The sequence below is a fragment of the Panthera tigris genome, chromosome D2 (assembly GCF_018350195.1).
Source record: "Panthera tigris isolate Pti1 chromosome D2, P.tigris_Pti1_mat1.1, whole genome shotgun sequence".
In the NCBI taxonomy this organism is placed as follows: domain Eukaryota; kingdom Metazoa; phylum Chordata; class Mammalia; order Carnivora; family Felidae; genus Panthera; species Panthera tigris.
In genome coordinates, this window is record NC_056670.1 from 17652624 (window position 1) to 17674502 (window position 21879).

Genomic DNA, 21879 nt, shown 5'->3' on the forward strand with positions numbered 1-21879 from the left:
GCAAATTCACATTCCCAGGGGCGGGCAGTGCCCTGTGCTCTCCGTGCTGCTGGGACTATTTCAGTGTAATGATGCTGTCTCCACATGTGTCCAGGGAGAGACGGGACCCCTTGGGAGCCACACCAGCCTGCAATTACACACCTAAATGAAGGCTGTTTCCTCCGGCGCTGCCTCTCGGAGGCTCTTACGGAAAGTGCCCGGCACAGTGTAGGAGTGGGTGTGTGGGTCTCCAGCGATGCTGCCTTTCTCAGATTACTGATCTTTAGGGCAGACTCGCAGATCCGGACACAATCCATGTGTGTGTCTTCAGCCGTCACAGCAGTGGCGGAGTTGGGATGAGATTCCATTGGAGGCTCTGGGGTTTTTTCATAGAATCACCGATTTATTCGTTCAGCTAAGGAGTCTGAATTGATTATCTCTGACCCGCTGAAGTAATTCAGTCCAAGCAAACCTAGGCCAGTGGGATACTGGACCAGAGGGCCCGTGGGACAAGCAGCACCTGCCAGGCTGGGCCCTTCCTCTCTTGGCCAGGTTTTAACTGCCCAGCTGACAGTTCCTTCTAAATTGTGCCCCTTGAACCTGTTGGGATGAGCACCGGGTGTTGTATGGAAACCGATTTGGCAATAAATTTCATATTAAAAAATAAATAAATTGTGCCCCTTGACTGGGACTTTCGAAGTTACATTTTTTATGTTACTTATTTAAATGTAGATCCTAGTATATAATCAGTTTTTTTTTTTAAATGTTTGTTTGTTTTTGAGAGACGGAGACAGTGCATGAGCGGGGGAGGGGTAGAGATAGAGAGGGAGACACAGAATCCGGAGCAGGCTCCAGGCTCTGAGCTGTCAGCACAGAGCCCGATGTGGGGCTTGAACCCACGGGCCGCGCGATCATGACCTGAGCCGAAGTCGGACGCTCAACCGGCCACCCAGGTGCCCCTGTAATCACTTTAAAAGTAAGCTCATGCTGGGGGGCGTGGGGGGATAGATATGGCGGAGGGAGATTAAGAGGTACAAACTTCCGGGCACCTGGGTGGCTCAGTCGGTTAAGCGTCCGACTCTTGGTTTCGGCTCAGGTCAGGATCTCCTAGTTCGTGAGTTCGAGTCCCGCATCGGACTCTGTGCTGAGAGTGGACAGCCTGCTTGGGACTCTCCCCCTGTCTCTGCACTTCCCCCACTTGTGCTCACGCTTTCTCTCTCTCTCTCAAAGTAAACTAAAAAAGAAAAAAAAAAAAAGGTACAAACTTCCAGTTATAAAATAAGTAAGTCATGGGGATGAAAAAGTACAGCATAGGAATATAGTCAGTAATAGTGTAATAATTTTGGATGGTAACACGTGGTGGTTACCCTTCTCGTGATGATCAGTATACCTAAAACTAATACCTGTATAATGTCAACAGCCACTAACTTAGATCTGGGTTGTCTTGGGGAACAAATCCTGCGAGTTCCAAATGCACCCGTGCGTGAGTGAGCCCAACAGGGAAGTTCTTCTGTAGTTATATTTCGTCTGTTTGTGATGAAATTATAGTTTAGCATCCCAAAACGTAAACATTTCAAAATGTCTGTGATACCAACGTATAGAGATAGCCACTTGAGGATACAGCCAATATATTTATATAAACACACACGCACCCCATTTTATAATGTAGATACTTAATTAGAAGGGTATCGTGGACCTTTTTACTATGTTATTAAATAATTTTTGGAGATCATGATTTTAAAAGACATTGCACTGGATTCCACAATACCGACAGGTAGTAATTTTAATCAGCCTCCTTTTCGTGTAATTAGGTTGTTGCTAATTTTTTTGCCGTTATAAAAAAAATTCTGGGGCGCCTGGGTGGCTCAGTCGGTTGAGCGTCCGACTTTGGCTCAGGTCATGATCTCACGGCTCATGGGTTCGAGCCCCATGTCGGGCTTTGAGCTGATGGCTCAGAGCCTGGAGCCTGTTTCGGATTCTGTGTCTCCTTCTCTCTCTCTGCACCCCCCCTCACACTCGGCCTGTCTCTCAAAAATAAATAAACATCAAAAAAAAAATTCTGAGATACATGGTTATATATATGTGTGTGTGTGTGTGTGTGTGTGTGTGTGTGTGTGTGTATACACACACACACACACACATATATGTAAATGTATACACACACACGTATATATATATATATGTATATATATACATAAATATACGTATATATATAGGCAGGCCCTTGGGTACATTTCTGATTGTTACATTAGATCTAATCTGCATTTCTGATTGTTATGTTAGATTTAATCTCTAAAAGTGGAACCTATCAGTAAAATAGCAGGTTTTTACTGGTTTTTACTTCGGCTCACATTTTTCGTTCATGCTACAGAATCACCCTGCAAAAAGATTGTACCAGCTTAACATTGCCAGTGGTGATGAGTGGTCTGTCACCAGTAACGGGGGGTTTGAATGTAAGGAAGATGGTGTATTGTTGGTCCACACGTTGTATGTTGAGATCAGTCTGTCTTCCAGGGAATAAAGCCAACATCATCTCCACTCTGCTGGTCTTTTTTTTTTTTTTTAATGTTTATTTATTTTGAGAGAGAGAACAAGCGAGCAAGGGAGGTGCAGAGAGAGAGGGGGAGAGAGAGAGAGAGGTTGAGAATGCCAAGCAGGTTCCACGCTGTCCGTGCAGAGCCTGATGCGGGGCTCGAACCCATGAACCATAAGATCATGACCTGAGCCAAAACCGAGGCAGACACTTGACTGACTGAGCCACCCAGGCGCCCCTCCATTCTGCTGGTCTTAATAACATAGGCCAGCACTCCGTCTATCAGCTACGGTGTCGGAGGTCTTGGGAGCCTTAGAAATGATGCTTTTGTTTTTTGTTTTTTGTTTTTAGAAATGCTGCTTTTGAAGTTAATATGTGGGTAGTAGGCACAACTCTTAAGACGCTCAAGAGATTCCCGCCCCTGGTATGCACATACCTTCTCCACTCAAACACTAGTCCAGGCATTGCCGAGGGAGTTTTGATTTTGTGGGTATAATTATGGTCCCAAATCAGTTGATCTGAAAAAGGCAATTATCCTGGTGGGTCTGACATAATTAGGTGAGCCTTTTAAAGGAAACAGCCTCTTCCCAGCGAAGAGATTTTTGCAAGGAGGGATTCATCCTGAGGGAGGGTTTGCAAGGCAGGCTTTGAAGGTGGAGGGGCCACGTGGTAAGGGGCGCAGGTGGCCCGGGGGAGCTGAAGGCAGTCCCTGCTCGCGGCTGGCAGGGAAACAGGACCTCAGTCCGCCAGCCACAAGGGAACAAGCTGAGTGAGCCCGAAGGAGGATCCCAACTGCCAGCTTGAGAACACAGCCGGCTGACACACTGATTGCGGCCTTGTGACACCAGGAGCAGAAAACTCCCCCGTGCCACGCCCGCACTTCCGATCCACAGAACTGCGAGCTAATGAATGGGTATTGTTTAAGCCACTAAGCTCGGGGGAATTGTAATGCCACAAAAACAGATCCAGGATTTCTTCAGCTAGGTTGTGGGACCTTCTGGATCATTTCCTCCTCCTTAACACATTTGACCCCTTTACCACTCTCTTCTCATTCTCCTTCTCTGACCCTTCCTTTCTGTGTTTCTCTGGGAGCCCCTTGCCCGTGGCCGCCTCCCCCCCACCCTAAATGCTGGGGCTCCCCAGCTCAGCCACTCTTGGGATTTCATTGCACCTGTGCACTCTGGACTCTTACCCGTGTGTCCTCATCCTTGACCTTCTCCGATGCGTGTCTCCGATGCCCTGTCTGTGGCTGCTGCTTGCACCCCAGACTCAGCCTGGTCACATGCCGGGCTAGTCCCCACCTCCTCCCGCTGCCGCCACGTTCGTTACCTTTTCACGTCCTATCTCCAAATTTTAGAACGCGTTCCTCGCATCACTGCCTGGATCTGACCTCTCCATAGAGCGGGAATGGTGTCGAGGGCCCGCAACACTTCCAGGCAAAATGTGAAAATGTTTGTTTCCCTTCGATCGGAAGGGGAGAAAACAAGCTTTGAAGTTGAAGAACGTGCTTTAATACATTATATTAAGGTATCCGTCTGCCTTGACGCCCGTGCAGTTGTAAAATGTGGTTTTAAATATTTGCGTGTGGAGGAAGAGAGGCCCATGGAAGCAGAAGGGCCCGCGAAAGTCACAACACGGTCCTGGTGTCACCTTATTTCTAGAGAAGCAGGTGTTTGCATTGATGGTGGCAGGCATCGCCCTGTAAGCGGGGAGGATGCTTTTTGAGGTGATCCCGGTGGATAGATGTCTTCCGGCTTTGGTGACTGGGAAGGGTGGCACATCACCGGTGATTTGGGGCCACTGCCGTGGCCTCCTCTGCCGTGGCAGGGGGTCGTTTGAGCTCAGAAGTCCCTCCCTTGCCTTCAGCTACTTGCCCCGTGCTCTGGGACTTCCCTCGCGACGAGCAGACGAGGCCAGTTTCTGGAGCGCGGGTGAGGGATTCTCTGGCACCCTGGATCCAGCAGGATCCTCTGGTGGGTCCGTGCAACCCCTGCGTGGCACCCCACACCCGTCCCCGAGGTCATCTGTGCTTCCAGAGAGTCAAAGAGGGAGGGAGAACACACGGCTCTGAGCAACTGAATCTAGTCTGGAAATCAAAGAGGTGATGTTTTGAGGGTGCACCATGCTTTGGAGCCCAGGTTAGCCAGGCACGCGGACAGTCCGCCTTCCAAGGGACCTACCGCAGTGCTGTAGCGATTAGATGAGGCTTCGGCTCACCCAGTGCCGCATCTGGGAAAGCTCCCGGCAGGAAACTATTAGCAAGATGTGATCCTCTCTAGGTTACGATGAGATCCAGGAGAGAAGCAGGATTCTCTGAACCCTTTGCTGTCGGGATTCAAGCAGGGCAGTGTTTTTACTTATTTATTTATTTTTATATTTCATTTATTTATTTAGAGACAGTGGGGGAGGGGCAGAGAGAGCGAAGGAGAGAGAGAAAGAATGCCAAACAGGTCCCACGCTGTTCAGCGCAGAGCCCGACGCGGGGTTCGAACTCACAAACCACAAGATCGTGACCTGAGCCGAAGTCGAGAGTCGGACATTAACCGACAGAGCCACCCCGGCGACCCTGGGGGCAGTGCTGCTCTGATGTAGGGGTCAGACCGGCTCCCGCCAGGCTTTCGTCCTGTGACAGATGATGGGCTGCATGTTCATCAGGACGGGCCGTAGTCTCCTGTGCAGCTCTGTTGGGGCGTCTGAGGTTGGCGTGTGTGAGGCTCTGGTCCACTCTCTGATTGCCGACGCACTTCGTCTGCATCTGAAGCTCAGACCCAGCGAAACACGAAGGGCTGTGAAGGAAGTCTCACAGTCTCAGCACCTGTCGAGTCTGGCCTTCCGTAGGTGTTCATGCCTCCCACCTGGCTTGTCCTGGGGCCTCTCAGTGCCACCCATTCAGAGTGTGGGTCGCGCTGAGTGTTCGTGAGGGCCCTGATGCTTCACCAGAGTGTTCTCCAGCCATTCATGTTCAGGCATCCTGGTTCTGCCCTGGGAAGCTCTTTTCTTTTTTCTTTTTTAATTTTTTTTAACGTTTATTTATTTTTGAGACAGAGAGAGACACAGCATGAACGGGGGAGGGGCAGAGAGAGAGGGAAACACAGAATCGGAAGCAGGCTCCAGGCTCTGAGCCATCAGCCCAGCGCCCGACGCGGGGCTCGAACTCTCGGACCGTGAGATCGTGACCTGAGCTGAAGTCGGACGCTTAACCGACTGAGCCACCCAGGCTCCCCTGCCCTGGGAAGCTCTTAATTGTCATTTCACCAGACAGTGCTCTGGCCCAAAGAGGCGCTTCTTGGGTTCCTGATCCAGGTTTAACGCCTCCCCGTCTGTTACGGGCTGAATTGTGTCCCTCAAATTCGTGTGTTAGTCCACACACACACACACACACACACACCCGCCCGCTCCCAGGACTACAGAATGTAACTGAATTTGGAGATGGGACCTTTAAAGAATTAATTAATTCGTGTTAAAAAGGTGTCATTGACGGGGGCCCTAGTCTGACATGGCTGGTGTCCTTCCAAGAGGAGGAGCTAGGACACAGACGCACGCAGAGGGACGACCGTGTGAACACGCAGGGAGAAGACGGCCGTCGACGAGCCAAACGGAGAGGCCTCGGGAGAAACCAGCCCCGCTCGCTCCTTGACCTCAGACTTGCAGCGTGCAGGACTGTGAGGAAATACGCTTCTGTTTAAGCCGCCAGGTCTGGGTTAGCGGACGAACCCGCCAACCCCTCACGCCTCTCACTAGCCTTGTAAAGAGTGGCATCAGAAGAACCGGGTATGATTTGACCAGAGGAGATAAGACGGTCGCCACCCACGTTATGACGAAGCCAAGATCCCATTGACTTGGCCGGTCATGGCATCCAGTGACCGTCTCCAAAGGCGTTAGTGTTCATTTTCTCAAACTTTCCTTGCCAAGTCACGTTGCTTGCATCCTTTGCTGGAACGCTGTTGTTTTTTGAACTTGATTGTGGGATTTTACATTTAGTCCTGCTGTGGCTGCCCCCATCCCTCGGGGGGAGGGGCCTTTGGAAACCACGTGGGGTGTCACGGTGGGCCTGAGGGGTTCCAGTGACACATTTCTGATTTCCTGGTGACAAAGCTGGATTTGGGTGGAGGACTTACTTTTGGATGACACTTGGGACAAAGCTAACTGTCCCTACGGTGGATTTCAGGGCACACGGTGCCCAGCGTGGGTATGAGGGGATTTCAGGCAGGATATCTGGGAGAGGCAGGTCTGAATCCGAGCCTCAGGTGGAGAAGTCCACGGTAGTGGCCACGAGAGTGGGGCTTTGCTGACGGAGAGAAGACAGGTTCTGAGAAAACGTCCTAGCTCTGCCAGAAACACATGTGACATGTGACAGAGATGGAGATTGGCTTCTCTGTCCCTGTGTTTTCCTGTCTATCAAAAGAGACTCCTTCTGGGCGTTGAGGTGGAAAAGGCATAGAGGCCCCCAAACGAAATGTCAGCGTTGTGCCAAGTTATCTACGAAGACGTTCTGTATCATCAAGGTGTCAGTCACCTGCCAGGCTGCAAGAAAGTAGGGTCCTCCCTGAGGACCTAGGATCTAGGGTGAGCTTTTGGGACAGGATTAGCCCTCGGAAAATGAGCTGCTTTTAAAATTAGACTTACCCGGGGGCGCCCGCATGGCTCAGTCGGTTAAGCATCCGACTTCGGCCCAGGTCATGATCACATGGTTCGTGAGTTCGAGCCCCATATCAGGCTCTGTGCTGACAGCTCGGAGCCTGGAGCCTGCTTCGGATTCTGTGTCTCCCTCTCTTTCTCTGCACCTCCCCAGCTCATGCTCGCACTGTCTCTGTCAAAAATAAATAAACTTAAAAAAAATTTTTTTTAATTAGACTTACCCGGGGCACCTGGGTGGCTCAGTCGGTTAGGCCTCCGACTCCTGGTTTCAGCTCAGGTCATGATCTCGTGGTTTGTGAGTTCAAACCCCGCGTCGGGCTCTGTGCTGGCAGCATGGAGCCTGCTTGGGATCCTCTCTCTCCTCCTCCCTCTCTGCCCCTCTCCTGCTCTCTCTCTCTCACTCCCTCTCAGAATAAATAAATAAGCTTTAAGATAAATAAAATTTGACTATATTCACTTTTTCTTTTTCTTTTAATTTTTTTTTTATTCTTTATTTTTGAGAGAGAGGGACAGTGAGAGTGTGAGTGGGGGAGGAACAGAGAGAGAGGGAGGCACAGACTTTGAAGCAAGATCCAGGCTCTGAGCTGTCAGCACAGAACCTGACACGGGGCTTGAACTCACGAACCGCAAGATCGTGACGTGAGCCGCAGCCGGACGCTTAACTGACTGAGGCCCCCCAGGCGCCCCTATACTTACTTGTTTTTCATCTGCCTCTGGAACATCAGACACTGTATTTTGCAAGTGGTTCTCTGGCCAAAGACAGGTATTGTGGACGCGCCCAGGTCCTCCCTGGGGCCATGTTGGTTTTGCAGTGCAGAGTATCATTGGCCGTCCTCACGGGCAAGCCTGCTCTCCGCAGTTCGGTGCACTATTCGCTTGTGAAATGCTGCCAGTAAAGGCACCTAGAACATTCCCCAAGATGATCTTTTCTCCCTTAAGGAGAGCAGCAGTTAATACCCATGTGATAGATTCTTCATGACTCGGTCAGTCATTGGGAGAACCATACTTTTTCTTGAATCTATTCCCGTTCCCTGCGATGAGCCCCTTGGGGATGTCCATGGAAGATGTTCATGGCACAAAGAGTTGAAGAATTGCTTGCTAATTCCGGCCCATCCTCTTTGCTGGTCCTGGCAGCTCAGGTGAGTTTTTAATCCCCGATCCTGTCTCCTTCTCTGCCATGGGAGGCGAACACTACGTCTTCTGCCTGTGCCGTGGCTTCTGGAAGGAATAAGGAGTAATTGCAGATGCACTTTGTGAATTAGAAAGCCGTATTCAAATGGAAAGGTCACAGATAAGTTTATCCCTTACAGGGGAGGTGGCCTTTACCTTGTATTTACTGTAAACTCAAGTCCCTCCCGTGCTTCCGGACTGGGGGATGTTTGCATTGACCTCAGCTCCCAAATCCATCACGTGTGAACGTTTGTCCCTTTTTTTTTCTCCTCCCTTGACATTTGCAAACCGAAAAGTCTGGGCTGAGCCACCAGCTAGCTGCCTAGGTTACAGGGTGGCCTTGGGAGTGACTTGGGGCCTCTGCAGGCTGAGGAGGTGATGATGGTGTCATAGGGACCGTGGAACCAGTGGCTCAGGGAAGAGGTGGCCTTCCCGCTCATTTCTGGCTCGGCGACGGCCACCCGTGCCTCCCCGAAGCTTTGGGTCCCAGGCCTGACCCTGCCGGGAGCTCTCTGACTCCTGTGTGTGTCTGTTCAAGATTTACGTCCACCTGAAGGAAGGCGGGGGCCCCGATGGGCTGGATGCGCTGAAGAATAAGCCCCAGCTCCACAGCATGGTCGCCCGAAGCCTGTGCCGGAATGCGGCGGGCAAGAACTACATCATCTTCACTGGGCCCAGCATCACCAGCCTGACCCTGTTCGAGGAGCTGGAAAAGCAAGGTTTGTCGTGTGGCGGGCCCGTCCGAGAGGGGCCCCTCGCCCCCAGAGGAGTGATGGGAGAGGTCTGGGGGTACAGGTGCATAGCAACCGGCACAGCCCATGGGCTGCTGGGCCAGGAGGGAACACGTTGGTTTCAGCCCTCCGTGTGCCTGCCACAGGCCTGGACCCTGCCAGGCGCTGGTGATCAGCAGGGATACGGCCACAGGCTTGCGGTCTGGGCGGGGGCGTGTCGGCACAAAGCTCTGCCCAAGTCACATTTGCTTGTGTCGTTTGTTGGGAGACCGTGGCCATTGAGGGGTTCTCCTAGTGTCCTAGTCCATTCGGGCTGCTCTGTCAAATTACCACAGATGGCAGCTTATAAACAGCACACGTTTATTCCCTGTAGGCCTGGAGACTGGAAGTTCAAGATCAGGGCACCAGTGTGGTTGGGTGCAGCTCTCTTTCAGGTTGCCGATCTCACGTGACCGAAAGGATAAGGGAGTTCTCTGGGGTCCCTTTCCTTTTCTTTCTTTTCTTTTCTTTCCTTTTCTTTTCTTTTCTTTTCTTTTCTTTTCTTTTCTTTTCTTTTCTATTTTTCTTTTCTTCTTCTTTTTTTAAAATGTTTATTTATTCTTGAGAGAGAGGGAGACAGAGCGTGAGTGGGGGGTGGGGGGTAGAGAGAGAGGGAGACACAGGTTCTGAAGCAGGCTCCAGGGTCCAGGCTGTCAGCACAGAGCCTGACGCAGAGCTTGAACTCACGAACCGTGAGATCATGACCTGAGCCGAAGTTGGATGCTTAACTGACTGAGTCACCCAGGCACCCCATCTGGGGTCCCTTTTCCTTTCTTTCTTTTTTTTTTTTTTTTAATGTTGATTTTGAGAGAGACAGAGAGACACAGTATGTGAGCAGGGGAGGGACAGAGAGAGAGAGACACAGAATCTGAAGGAGGCTCCAGGCTTCGAGCTGTCAGCACAGAGCCCGACGCGGGGCTCGAACTCACAAGCTGTGAGATCATGACCTGAGCCGAAGTCTCTTGCCCAACCAACTGAGCCACCCAGGCGCCCCGGAGGTCCCTTTTCTTAAGGGCACTGCTCCCATTCATGAGGGCTGCACCCTCATGACTCAGGCACCTCCCAGAAGCCCCACCTCTTAACACTATCACCTTGGGCATGAGGCTTTCAGCAGAGGAATTTGGGGGGAACGCACACATTTGATCTGTAACACCTAGTCCCAGCTCCTACAAAGGCTCTTAAGTCTGGACTCATCCCCATTTATAATGTGGCCCCTCCAGTTGACACAGATGTCACAGAGAATTATGTAGAATTAACACAGTCAGCAGGACAGTAGGCCTCAGAAAATTCTTAGTGCGCTATGGTGCTGGGATGCTTCGTTCATCTGTTCAAAGGTTAGGAAGCCTTCTGTGGCTCCGGCAGAAATGGGGGCTGCAGAAAGAGGTCTGGACCAAGTCAGGGAGCCTGACAGCAAGCTGTATATCCTTTGCTTTGTCCTACATTTGGGGGATTTATATCTCGTCCACTCAAGAGAAACATAAAAAGCCTCTCCTCTGCTATGGCAGCCACTGAAATCGCAGACCGATTGCTTAGCAACAGATCAGACATCCGGCCTTAAAACAAAACCCTCTCAAGTAATGGAGGGCCAACAGCTTCTGACCTTGACCTCAGCCACTGCGGCAAGGAAGCAGCCCTAGACCGGGTGCTCTGCTGGCCCTGGCTGCGTCTGACTCACCTGCAAAGTCCAGTGCCCAACAGGGCTCCGTGCTTAATGGCTGGGAGAAGTCAGGGTGGAGAGATCCGAGCACGCGAAGAGGGGCCGTGGAAGTAAAATTGGAGAAAATGGACCCTGATGCGCGCTAACCGAACCCCTCGGAAGAACGAGGGGTTCCTGTGTTAGAGCAGGTGGCGAGAGCCAAGGCTGCCATCCCCACTCGCCCCCTCGTTCAAGTCCGACTGTGGGTGCAGGGCCGTGAGCCCTGGGGTTCCTAGAACCTCCCAGATAGCATTTGCGTGCTGTTGGGGCCACCCGGCGTCACACGGTATACGCTCCCATCACCTAGACCAAGAGTCAGGTGGTGCAGTCAGGTGGCATGTTGTCCCGGTGGGGCTGGTGTCAGAGTGCGGGTGCCCAAGGACTGTCACGGGCCATCAGTGCTGCTGCCCTGACAGCTGGCCATGCTGGCCTGTGATTCTGGGAAGAAAAGGACGCTCCCCAGCTCAGGGAATTAGGGAAAGGACGGAAGAGAATCTTCTACTGGGAAGAAAATAATTACACATGGGATTTAGCTTTTCCCGAGAACGAGCAAAGATTTCATTGCCTGTTGTTTGGAAGCTTCTGGAGCTCCTGTGCACTTCTTGCGTGGCTCCACTGTGATGATGAGACGCTGGGCTGGTGGTTCTCCGTTGTCCCCACACTGGTGGCTGCGTGCCCCCCTCCCGCCCCCAGGCTGCACTGGGCTGGGCTGGTGCCCTCCAGGACATTCTCACGGGCAGCCAGGATTGAAGAAGGGCATCGTAGCTGAGTCTGGCTGTCCCTCCGTGGACAGAGTCTGCTTTGTAAAACAGCCAGAAGAAGACACTGATATATAAACGCTATTTTCTTAAAGGGGCAGATTCAGGAGACTTGGTTGCTGTTTGGGTTTTCTCCTTCCCCTCTTACAAAATTGCACCTGCTGTTTTTGGCTGATTGTGTGCACGGAGCCTCGGATGGAGAATTTAAAACATCCTTTCTCCTTGTTCATCTAAGGCTCCCCGCTGTTTTAAAAACAGTTCCTTCTTCTTAAATATTAAGACGAGGGGTAGCTGGAGTTCGAGCTACAGAGGTGCGAGCGGCCAGCAGCCCTCTGCTTCTGAGCAGTAAGGCTCCATCATGCCACCCAGTGGCTCTTCCAGTGCACCCACTGGTGCTCATTAGGCAGTGGGACCCGGGTAGTTCCTCCCGTTCCCCCCCTCCCCCACCCCCCGTGCCCAGGGCGGGCCGGAGATGCGCGCGCACAAGGTCATAGAATGTTTCGAGTTACTGATGACACCGCGTCCGCCTTCAGGGAACTTCAGTCTGTGACGGGAGACCCCGGATGAGACTTTCCCCAGCGACTTCAGTCAAAAGTGCCGCTTCACGTCCCCTCCAGGCATCCAGACTGAGGATGCTGGCTGCAGGGAGAAGCCGTGGCTCTTCGTGGCCACCTGGCCCGCTCACTGGGGCAGGCCAGAGGGTGGGGAGGGCCGGGAAGGACCTTGAGCCCAGGACGGAATTTAGCAAAGCCTCCTTGTCCACGTTGACCTCCTTTCACAATCCCTCCTGCCTCCGTGGGACCGTCTGTGCATTAGTGGCCGCCCAGTAGCTGCTTCTCCCTCAGAGTGCAGAAGTTTCTAGAAGCAGATGAGCAGATGGGAGGACAGGTGCACATGCTCGGCCCTGAGCCTGGCACATAGCCAGCGCTCTGAAGAGACTCCTTACTTCTTACTGCTGATTCACTGCGATGGTCTCATGTAAAATCTTAAATGCTTATTTTTTTAAATGCTTATATTTTTTGAGGGAAGGGGAGGCATAGAGAGAGGACGGGACAGAGGATCTGAAGCAGGATCTGAGCTGTCAGCACGGAGCCCAGTGCGGGGCTCGAACTCCTGAACCGCGAGATCATGACCTGAGCCAAAGTCAGACGCTTAACCAATGGAGCCACGCAGGCACCCGGTCTCACATGTAATCTTGAACGTTCTTCTAGAAGTACTGGGACAGAACACCTCTGGGATAGAAGTCCCCAGACTTCAGGGGTCTCCCCTGCAGGGACGTCTAGAGGGCCCATCCCCCAAGCATCAGCCCCAGAACAGGGCAGGCCCGTCCTTTCCACCGGCGTGCGCGGGGCCTCCCTGACCGTGTGGATGCGGTTTTGTGTCCGTCTCCCCCGCAGAGATCTACTGCTGTGGCCTGCTCAGCCCCAGGAAGAGTGACTGCACCGGCCTGCCCCCGTCCATGCTGAGCAACCCGGCCACCCCCCCGGCCCGGGGCCAGCACCGCATCAAGATGAAGGGGAACATGTCTCTGATCTGCTGGTACAACAAAGGGCCCTTCCGCTTCCTGACCAATGCCTACTCGCCCGTGCAGCAAGGTGGGCCCGCAGGGGGGGCTGGGGAGGAGGGGGGGTTTGTGCAGCTCAGGTGTCCGGTGACCCCATCACTGTAAGCTTCTGGGCCGGGCACTCGGTGCCACTGCACCTGACTGGTGGCGGGGGGGGGGGCGACACCAGCTCCCCGTTGCTTGTCGGCGGCCGAGAGAAACAGGAAGCGACCAGGGTGGGGTCCGCAGGCCGCCAGGGTTGTCTGTGGTCGCTCTGAGTGCTGTACGTGGCCAGCACTCACGTGGTCACCTCGGCATCGAGGATCTGTTCTGACGGGAGGGGAAAACATCAGCTGTTTTTTTATTGGTTCGGCGTCTTCCTCCGAGATGAACCACTAGGATTTGGGGGTGGTCAGGTGATTCTGTCATCAATTTTCCTCGGGGTCTAAAATCCATAAGGCGTCTACAGTTAAAGTAACTACAGCCCCCACCTCTTTAAGCCACTGACAGGGGAACTCAGATGACAGAGGGCGCCTCACCGAAATTGTCCCGTCGCGTCGTGTACTTGCAAATCCCCTATAGTTGTCTGTATCAAGACATGTTTCCCCTTTCCTGCTGAAGGAACGCTGCGGGGCGCTCGGTTGTGTTGGAGGGTGTCTGTGTGTGTGATCGGTGTGCACGTGTGGTGTATGTGAATGTGTGTCTCGTGTGTGTGTGTGTGTGTGTGTGTGTGTGTGTGTGCGTGCTTAATTAATGTCTGTTCGTTTATTCCCACCCCTCACCCCGCACACACACCTAGGCTCTGTTACATTTCAGTGGAGATGACAGTCTAGGGACCCAAACCCACGGGACTCGGGGTTAAGGAGGTATGGAACGCCGCCCGTCACTGTGTCACTGTGTCAAGGGCACTCGGGGGAGATGTTTGAAATTGACCTTGCAAGCCAAAGGGCGAGTTTGAATTGGACTTCCACACTCTGGTGATTGGACAAGGGCTCTCACAGGGAGAATGTTCGAGAATAGGGCGTAGGAGCCACCTCCCTCCAAATTATGCGTGACAAGTTGCAAAGTTTGCGATAGGATTTAAGAGGACAGGGCCTTAAAAGCCCCAATCTCAAAGGTCGGGAGGCTTACATCCATCGTCAAGGGAACCAGCAAGGAGGATATTTGATGGGGAAGAAGAGAAAATTGGTAGGGTTGATTTTTAAGTATTCTAAAACTTACTGTTTGTCTTTCCTTCAGTTATAGTTTCCGTTTCTAAAGTATTCGGTTACAAATCACAAAGTCCCCATTCTGAGACACCCTTAAAAAGCCCAGGTCGTATGCCTTTGGCGTGGCCCCGGCCCCTCCCGCAGCGCCTCTGGAAGCTTCCCAGGGTGGATGGCATGGGCACCTGTGAGCCAGGCCCGCCCTGGAGCAGACAGAGCCCCATGGGTGGGCTCCCAGGAGGCGCCAGGAGGCAGGGAGGCAGCGTGGAGAGTGGCAGCTGGGTGGCCACAGGAAATCTTTTTTACTCACATTTTAGAGTATTTGTTTTCGTGTTTGTTTATTTAGAAGAGAAGGAGGACACAAGCGGGGAAGGGGCAGAGGGGTAGAGAGAGAGAGAGAGACAGAGCGTGAGCAGGGGAGGGGCAGAGAGAGCGAGAGAGGGAGACACAGAATCCGAAACAGGCTCCAGGCTCTGAGCGGTCAGCACAGAGCCCGATGCGGGGCTCGAACTTGTGAACCACAAGATCATGACCTGAGCCGAAGTCGGACGCTCAACCGACTGGGCCACTCAGGCACCCCCTCCACTCCCTGTTTTATGTCAGGATAGCCAGGCAGGGTGGGGAGGCGCACATTTGTCCGACGGGGGGGTTTATCGTCTCTGTTCTCCTCAGGAGTGATCATCAAGAGGAAGACTGGGGAGATCCCCTGCCCCTTGGCCGTGGAGGCGTTCGCTGCTCACCTTAGCTACATCTGCAAATACGACGACAAGTACAGCAAGTAAGTGGAGGCAGCCGCGGGGCTCACCGGCACGGCATGGAGATTGGTGGGTGGTCAGCAGTGCCCCGGTGTCCGAGTGGACAGATGTAGCCCCTGTGAGACAAAATCCCGAGCCCCGTCCTGGTCTTCCAGGCTCACCCGCACAGCCCCCTCACTTCTGGGCGCCCTGCCTCCTTCCCTGTCACCCTTGCCCCTGGACGCCCTTCCCTCCGCTCACCCGGGGCTTGCCATCTCTCAGCACTCAGCGCAGAGCCTGCTCCCTCTGTCCTCTGCCCAGACCGCTCTCCTCCCCCACCCCGGCACCCACGGACCACGCAGCATCAGCCCCCGGTGTCCACACGCTGGGCCCTATGTTCTCCAGCCCAGGTTACTGAGCTGTTTCACCTCTGGGCACCTGCTCCGGGGGTGGCCTCGTCTGAAGCACACGCGTAGCATAGACGGGATGCGTCACCCACGGCGCGGTGACAGGAGCTCGGGAGTGATGGCTGGTGAACCTGAGCGGGACTCTGAAATTGGTAGGGTTGAGCCTCCCAGCCTAGAATGAGGCTGGAGGAACCCGCAAAAGGCAGGTGGGCGCTTACTCCGCCCACTTGGAGGGTAACGTGCTGGGCTTCTCCGTGGCAGAGAAAACCGAGGACCCGGTTCCCCCTGGAAAACTCAGCCCAGGTTCGAAAGGCAGCCCCACGCCACCGGGAGTCATTGAACAAATGTTTACCGCGTGCTCTGCTCAGCACCTGCTGAGTCCGTGAGGTTATTACAGAGAAATCTGCATTTGTATCGCAGACGCGTTGGGTCCGCTCTGCGCCGGCCGTGGCGGGGATGCTGACCCTCAGGCACGTCTGGGGGGCTGGGGCAGAGACAAACGTGCAGATGGGAGGACACGGCGTGGGCCTGAGTCGTAAGCCGGCTCTTGGCCCTGGAGGGACACCATCCTCCGTCTCGGGGCAGAGGCCTCCCTGACGTGACATCTGTCCTGGATCCGAAGGGAAGGTGGGGGTGGCCAGGAGACGTGCCCTCGGGAGGAAGGGGACGCATCGCAGGGGCCTGCCGCTGAGGGTGTACTTGACCTTGGGGAACGGAAGCAGTTCAGGATGCACGGGACGCGGCAGCCGAGAGGGTCCCTTAGCAAAGAGGGAAGCCCCCCAGGCCCTCTTCCCTTGGAGCTTCTGAGCCATCGGAGGCCAGGCTCCCGGGTTCGGCATCTCTTCTGGTGGCTTCCTCCCGCCGCACCTAATCCTCTGCTAGGAATTGTCTTCATCTTCTTTGTCTTAAGTGAAGCTGACCGTGACTAAGCTGCAGTGAGAGCTGACCCCCCGGCCCGGTTCCTACCCCCGCGGCCCCCCTGCGGCGGCCCTGACCGTGATGGGGCCTTTTGGGGGAACATCTCCCCTGACCCGGGCGCCCACGAACCATCCGGCTGAGCCTTTCTTACTCCTCCGCCCCCGCAGGTATTTCATTTCTCATAAACCAAACAAGACCTGGCAACAGGTGTTCTGGTTCGCCATCAGCATCGCGATCAATAACGCCTACATCCTGTACAAGATGTCAGACGCCTACCACGTGAAGAGGTACAGCCGGGCGCAGTTCGGCGAGAGACTGGTGAGGGAGCTGCTGGGTCTGGAGGAAGCCTCCCCAGCCCACTGATGCCAGGCGGCCAGGCCTAAGTGAGGACCAGGTCCGGGAGGCCGGAGGAGGGAGGGAGCGGGCCATTCTGACCTGCCCAGCCAGAGCCCTGCGGGTGCCCCCCCCACCCCCCTTCCCGGGGGTGGCCCCAGCCCGGAGGGGTGCCCACGGCTTCCACGGGGACCAGGGTGGGCCTGGTCAGAGGACGGCTGCCCATCCCGGTTCCCATTCGAAGAAGAGCATGTCCTCCCTCCAGAAGCGGCCACCCACCCGGTGCCGGGGCGGGCGCCGCACCCAGACTCCACGTGCCGGCGGGCGCGCTGTCCGTGGCATTGGCCCAGCAGGGCGCTGCCTCCTCGTGACACCCGTGGAGCTCAGCTCGGTACAGGGGCCCTGGGAAGGCTGTTGCCGCCGGAGGCGCCAGGGATGGGATGAGCCGTAGCACGTCCTGCTAGAAATGCCTGCTCTGTAAAGACGTAAAGACGTTTGTGACGAGGTTCAGTTTCCTGCCGTGTCCCGATGGTGACCAAGGCAAGCAGAGGTGGGGCTGTGCACCGCTAAGGCCGTGCCGGTGTGGACAGGAGACCCGAGCGTCGCCCCGCACCTGCCTCACGCAGGCGGCTTGGAACGGGCCTCCTGGAACAAGGAACGCAAACTGGGTGCCATTGACACGCAGGGATGAAATGGGGCAGCGATTGCCCGTTCTGAGTCAAGGATGAGGCGTTCCTAACTCATTTCATCTCCCTGGCTGGTGGACGGGGGAGAGAGGGAAAATGCCAACGGAATCGCAGTGACGTGTGATGCTGTTTTTTATTTTTCAATATATCTTCAGGTTATTTTCTTACCGTTGCTTAAGATCTTCTGTAAAAGGAAAATGTCCCCCTTCTTTTCCGCCCCCTCCCTTCGCCCCAGCCGTGGCTGTTTGCGTGGTCACAGTTCGGTATTCTGGGCCCTGTGACTGTGCCAGGACCGGAAAGGGCAGCTTGCTCCCAGAACGGACGTGCTTCCACTCCATCAAGGGGCACGGGGGGCCCTGTGGGCCTTAAGCGTTGCCGTAGACCTGATCGTTGGCAGAATCACTTGTTTGGGAAAACACGGGGCGTTGCTGCAACGCACGCCAACACGTCTGGGGGTGACACTGGCCAATTCTCGCGCCCCGTGTGTGGTCACCTGGCTGGGTGTGCCCTCTGACCCCATTGCCCCAGAGCCCCGCGGCTGGCACGGGCAGACCCGGGAAGGTGACCGGGTGACCAGCTTTGTTGGGGGAGATCTCCCCGTAGGACCGCGAGAAGTACATGCCAAGGCCGCTGGCATCTGGGGCTCCTGCGCCCAGGTCCGCGTGCCTCCGGGAGAGAGGTCCCCTGGTCTGACTGTCCCCCGCAGACAAGAAACGAGCGATTCCTGGAGTTACACGATCCCCCTGCAGCCTGGTTTACGTAGCCCCCTCATTTTTTTTTTTTTTTTTTTTTAACAAATGCAAAATCTATTCTACTCAGGCTTTGGGACGTTTTTCTTTGTTCACACTCAGTTAATTAAACGTGTTGCTGGCCGCATGCTCCTGAACTCCACGCCATTCCTGCAGCCTGCGTTCGTGATGATCCCCCCGCCCTGTGGTTTGAATCCGACGCCACGGATTGTAGGCCAAATTTTAAATTGTGTTTCCAAACACCTTCGCCGTGTCCTTTAATTGGATTGAAAGCACTTTTACCACATGGAGAAATATATTTTTAATTTGTGATGCTTTTCTACAAGGTCCACTATTTCTGAGTTTAATGTGTTTCCAACACTTAGGGAGACTCTAATGAAAGCTGATGAAGTTTCTTTTCTGTCCAAATAAGTAAAAGAAAAAATAAAAGTCTATTTAGATGCTGATCCTTTGCGAATATGCGAGTTTGTTTCAATGGTCAGGGACAAGGAGCGCCCGGCTGGCTGCGTGGGTAGAGCACGCGGCTCTTGATCGTGGGGTCGTGAGTTCGAGCCCCGCGCTGGGTGTCGCGTATGCTTACTAAAAAAAAATAAAAGATCAGGGACAAAACCACGGGCTACTCTTTTAAGACTTCTTGGTGTGTGAGCTAGTGTGCATGATCTTAAACTGTTTTTAGCGTCCTACGCCCCTGAGCAGTTTAAAAAAGAAATTCAGTAAAGTCTTGACTTAGAGAAATAGATATCGATACCCTGGTCCTGTGAGTCAAGCTGTATCTTGGGTGCCTGTGCCATTGAAGAAAACTCCCACCTGCCTTCCAGATGGGGGATTCCTCCTCCCTTCTGCCAGTTTCCGTGGTCGTCCGCATTAACCCAGAGAGACGCTCTTGCAACAGGCCGGTGGGTGGCTTTGCGTTACCGAGTAATCAGAGGGGACCTACACCAGTTTAGCGCTCTGGTTTTTAAACGGTAACCACCTGTTTTCAGATACGTGCTTGAAGCAGACGGCAGTTCCGCCGGGGGTCTCTTGGAGCCCCTGCAACGCCGGGACGAGTTTCTGTTCTTCCAGAAGGAGGACAGAGGGACCTAGAGTACTGATTAGGAAAGCCTGTAGGACCCCGTCCTGCAGATGTGAGTCTGAGAGCCTTGGAGAATTGCTCCAGTTCAAATCCACCTGGCTCCAGTATTTCCAAGGGTTGGAGAGACTGGTTGCCCCTGGATTGGCTCAGTTAGTAGCTGGCCACTGCTGGGGTCTGGGGAGGGCCCAATAAGTGTTTCTCACCACGGGGGGGGGGGGGGGAGGACAGCAGGTGGCATCCCAAGGCCAGCCACCGCTGTGGGATGTCTTTGCTACAGAGTCTGAAAAAGAAAATCAGAACAAGGAGCATCCCGACCCTTACGGAGAATAAAACAACAAATACCTAGAAGCTTCTCCAGAGCAAAGCTCTGTTAGGCCAAATGCACTGAGCTTCACGTGGTTTGGGCCGCAGTCCCAGGGCTGTGGCTATAGTTAGAATCGGGTAAGGTAATCCTTCAGGGAACGGAACGTGGGTGAGTTTCTGTTTGTATTTGCTGCCTTCCTTCCCGGTTTCTCTGTTTCATTCACATTGTCTCTTGTCCCCACACTCTGCTTCCTAAAAAGCCTCAAGTTTGAACAAGGTCTGACTGTAGTCAATGGAACATTATAATACTAAGGTCATATTTCAGAACTCAAGTGGGTTATTGGGGTGGCTCAGTCGGTTAAGCATCCGACTCCTGGTTTTGCCTCGGGTCATGATCTCACGGTTTGTGAGTTCAAGCCCCATGTTGGGCTCCACACTGACAGCACATAGCCTGTTTGGGATTCTCTCTCTCTCTCTCTCTCTCCTTCTGGCCCGCCCCCACTTAGTCTCTGTTGGTCTCTCAAAATAAATTAAAAAAAAAAAAAACCTCAAATGAGTTACATAGGAAAACTTTGGTGTCTGGATCATTCTGGACAAGGACATTCAGTTTATTGACTCCATTAGACAAGGCCCGGCCACCAGAATCGAATGAACTCTACAGCTGTGCCAGAGAAGAAGTTCGCAGTCGCCAGGAGCCTGGAAGGCTCTGGCTCATCGTGTGTGACCGTGCACCGCCGTTGTCCTGGGTTCTGGGTTCCTCAGGGAACCCAGCCTCAGCACCAGGCAGTGAGGGAGGCAGGCAGACCCACCCATGCCCCCTCTGAAATGTGGGGCACTTGACCCCGGCGGGCACCAGATGCACCTGGTGTGGCAGATTCTAGAAAAGACAGAATCGCATCCTCTGAAGAGGCTGAAGCCAGACCATATCTGACCCAAAATTGCCTATTTGCCATGCAGCCAATTATGCGTAAGCTTCTCTGGAAAGCACTGGCCCTGAGAGCCAACTCGACCTCAGTGTTTCTGGAACGTGCTGCACCACACGGGAGCAGCTAGTCAAAAAGGGGTCCTACGAGAAGTCCTAGCCAAGCGAAAAGAAAGTTTCTCATCTCCTAAGTACCAATCTGCAGCTACAAAAGTTTTATTCCTTCCATTCCCCCTGTGGCTTATACTTGGTTCTAATTTCCTCCAAGGAAATGGGGTACTGACCTCTTCAACCTGACAGCTGGTGTGAGGGTTTGCTTGCCCCCAGTTAACTTCTAATGTCCCACACTCCTCCACTAGGAAAGAGCCACAACTTTAGCAAAAGCAGCGCTAGAAAAAAACATTCACTGGGAAGATGAGATTTTAGCTACTTTAATTAGCTTTTTCACTAGCCCTGGCCGTCTTTTTAAAAATGCGTCTGTTCCTCAAAAAATTAAACATAATACTACCAGGTGTGCCTGGCTGGTTCAATCAATAGAGCATGTGACTCTTGATCTCAGGGTCATGAGTTCAAGCCCCGCCTTGGGCCTAGAGATTACTTAAGGAAAAAAAAAAAAAATTACCGGATGATCTAGCAATCTTTTTTTAAATTTAATTCCTTTTTAATGTTTATTTTTGAAAGAGAGAGAGAGAGAGAGTGTGAGTGGGGGAGGGGCAGAGAGAGAGAGGGAGACACAGAATCCGAAGCAGGCTCCAGGCTCCGAGCTCTGGGCTCTCAGCACAGAGCCCGACGCGGGGCTTGAACTCCCAAACCGCGAGATCACGACCCGAGTCGAAGTTGGACGCTTAACCGACTGAGCCACCCAGGCGCCCGTGGCAATTCTGCTTCCGGGTATTTATCCAAAGAAAATGAAAACGCTAATTTGAAAAGGTATGTGCAGCCTCATGTTCATTGCAGCATTATTTATGATAGCCAAGACGTAGAAACAACCTAAGTGTCCATCAGTGAATGAATGGATAAAGATGTGGCGTGTGTGTGTGTGTGTGTGTGTACATATATATGTGTGTGTGTATATATACATATATATGTGTGTATATATATACGTATATATACACATAAATATATATACATACATACATATATACATGTATACATATAAATAATATTCCATTGCCTATACATATATATGTATAGGCAATGGAATATTACATTATTTAACGTTTAAGAAGGATGAAACCCTTCCATTCGTGACAACACGGATGGACCTCGAGGAAATTAATGCTAAGTGAACTGAGTCAGAGAAAAGCAGATATTGTACGATCTCTCCTACATGTGGAATCCAGAAAAATATACATATACAGTATATAGAAAACTAAGCTCGTAGAGAACAGATTGGTAGTTGCCAGAGGTAGGGGAAGGGGGTTGGGAGAAATGAGTTGAACTGCTTGGGTTTTTTTAGT

General features: G+C 53.1%; 1 protein-coding gene across 2 annotated transcripts in view; it reads left to right on the top strand.

Annotated features, from left to right (window-relative positions):
* The window catches only part of PGBD5 (piggyBac transposable element derived 5), a 106374-nt gene extending 87809 nt beyond the window's left edge, over positions 1 to 18565 (top strand). The window contains exons 4-8 of one of the 2 annotated variants that reach the window (XM_042960947.1): positions 8859 to 9039; positions 12942 to 13139; positions 14965 to 15070; positions 16519 to 16638; positions 18222 to 18565. In XM_042960947.1, coding sequence (XP_042816881.1) covers positions 8859 to 9039; positions 12942 to 13139; positions 14965 to 15070; positions 16519 to 16638; positions 18222 to 18225 — 609 coding nt within the window. In that variant the 3' untranslated portion in view covers positions 18226 to 18565. Of the gene's footprint in view, positions 1 to 8858; positions 9040 to 12941; positions 13140 to 14964; positions 15071 to 16518 lie in introns of both variants that reach the window. The other variant, XM_042960946.1, reaches the window with a different exon arrangement.
* Positions 18566 to 21879: the final 3314 nt, after the last annotated feature.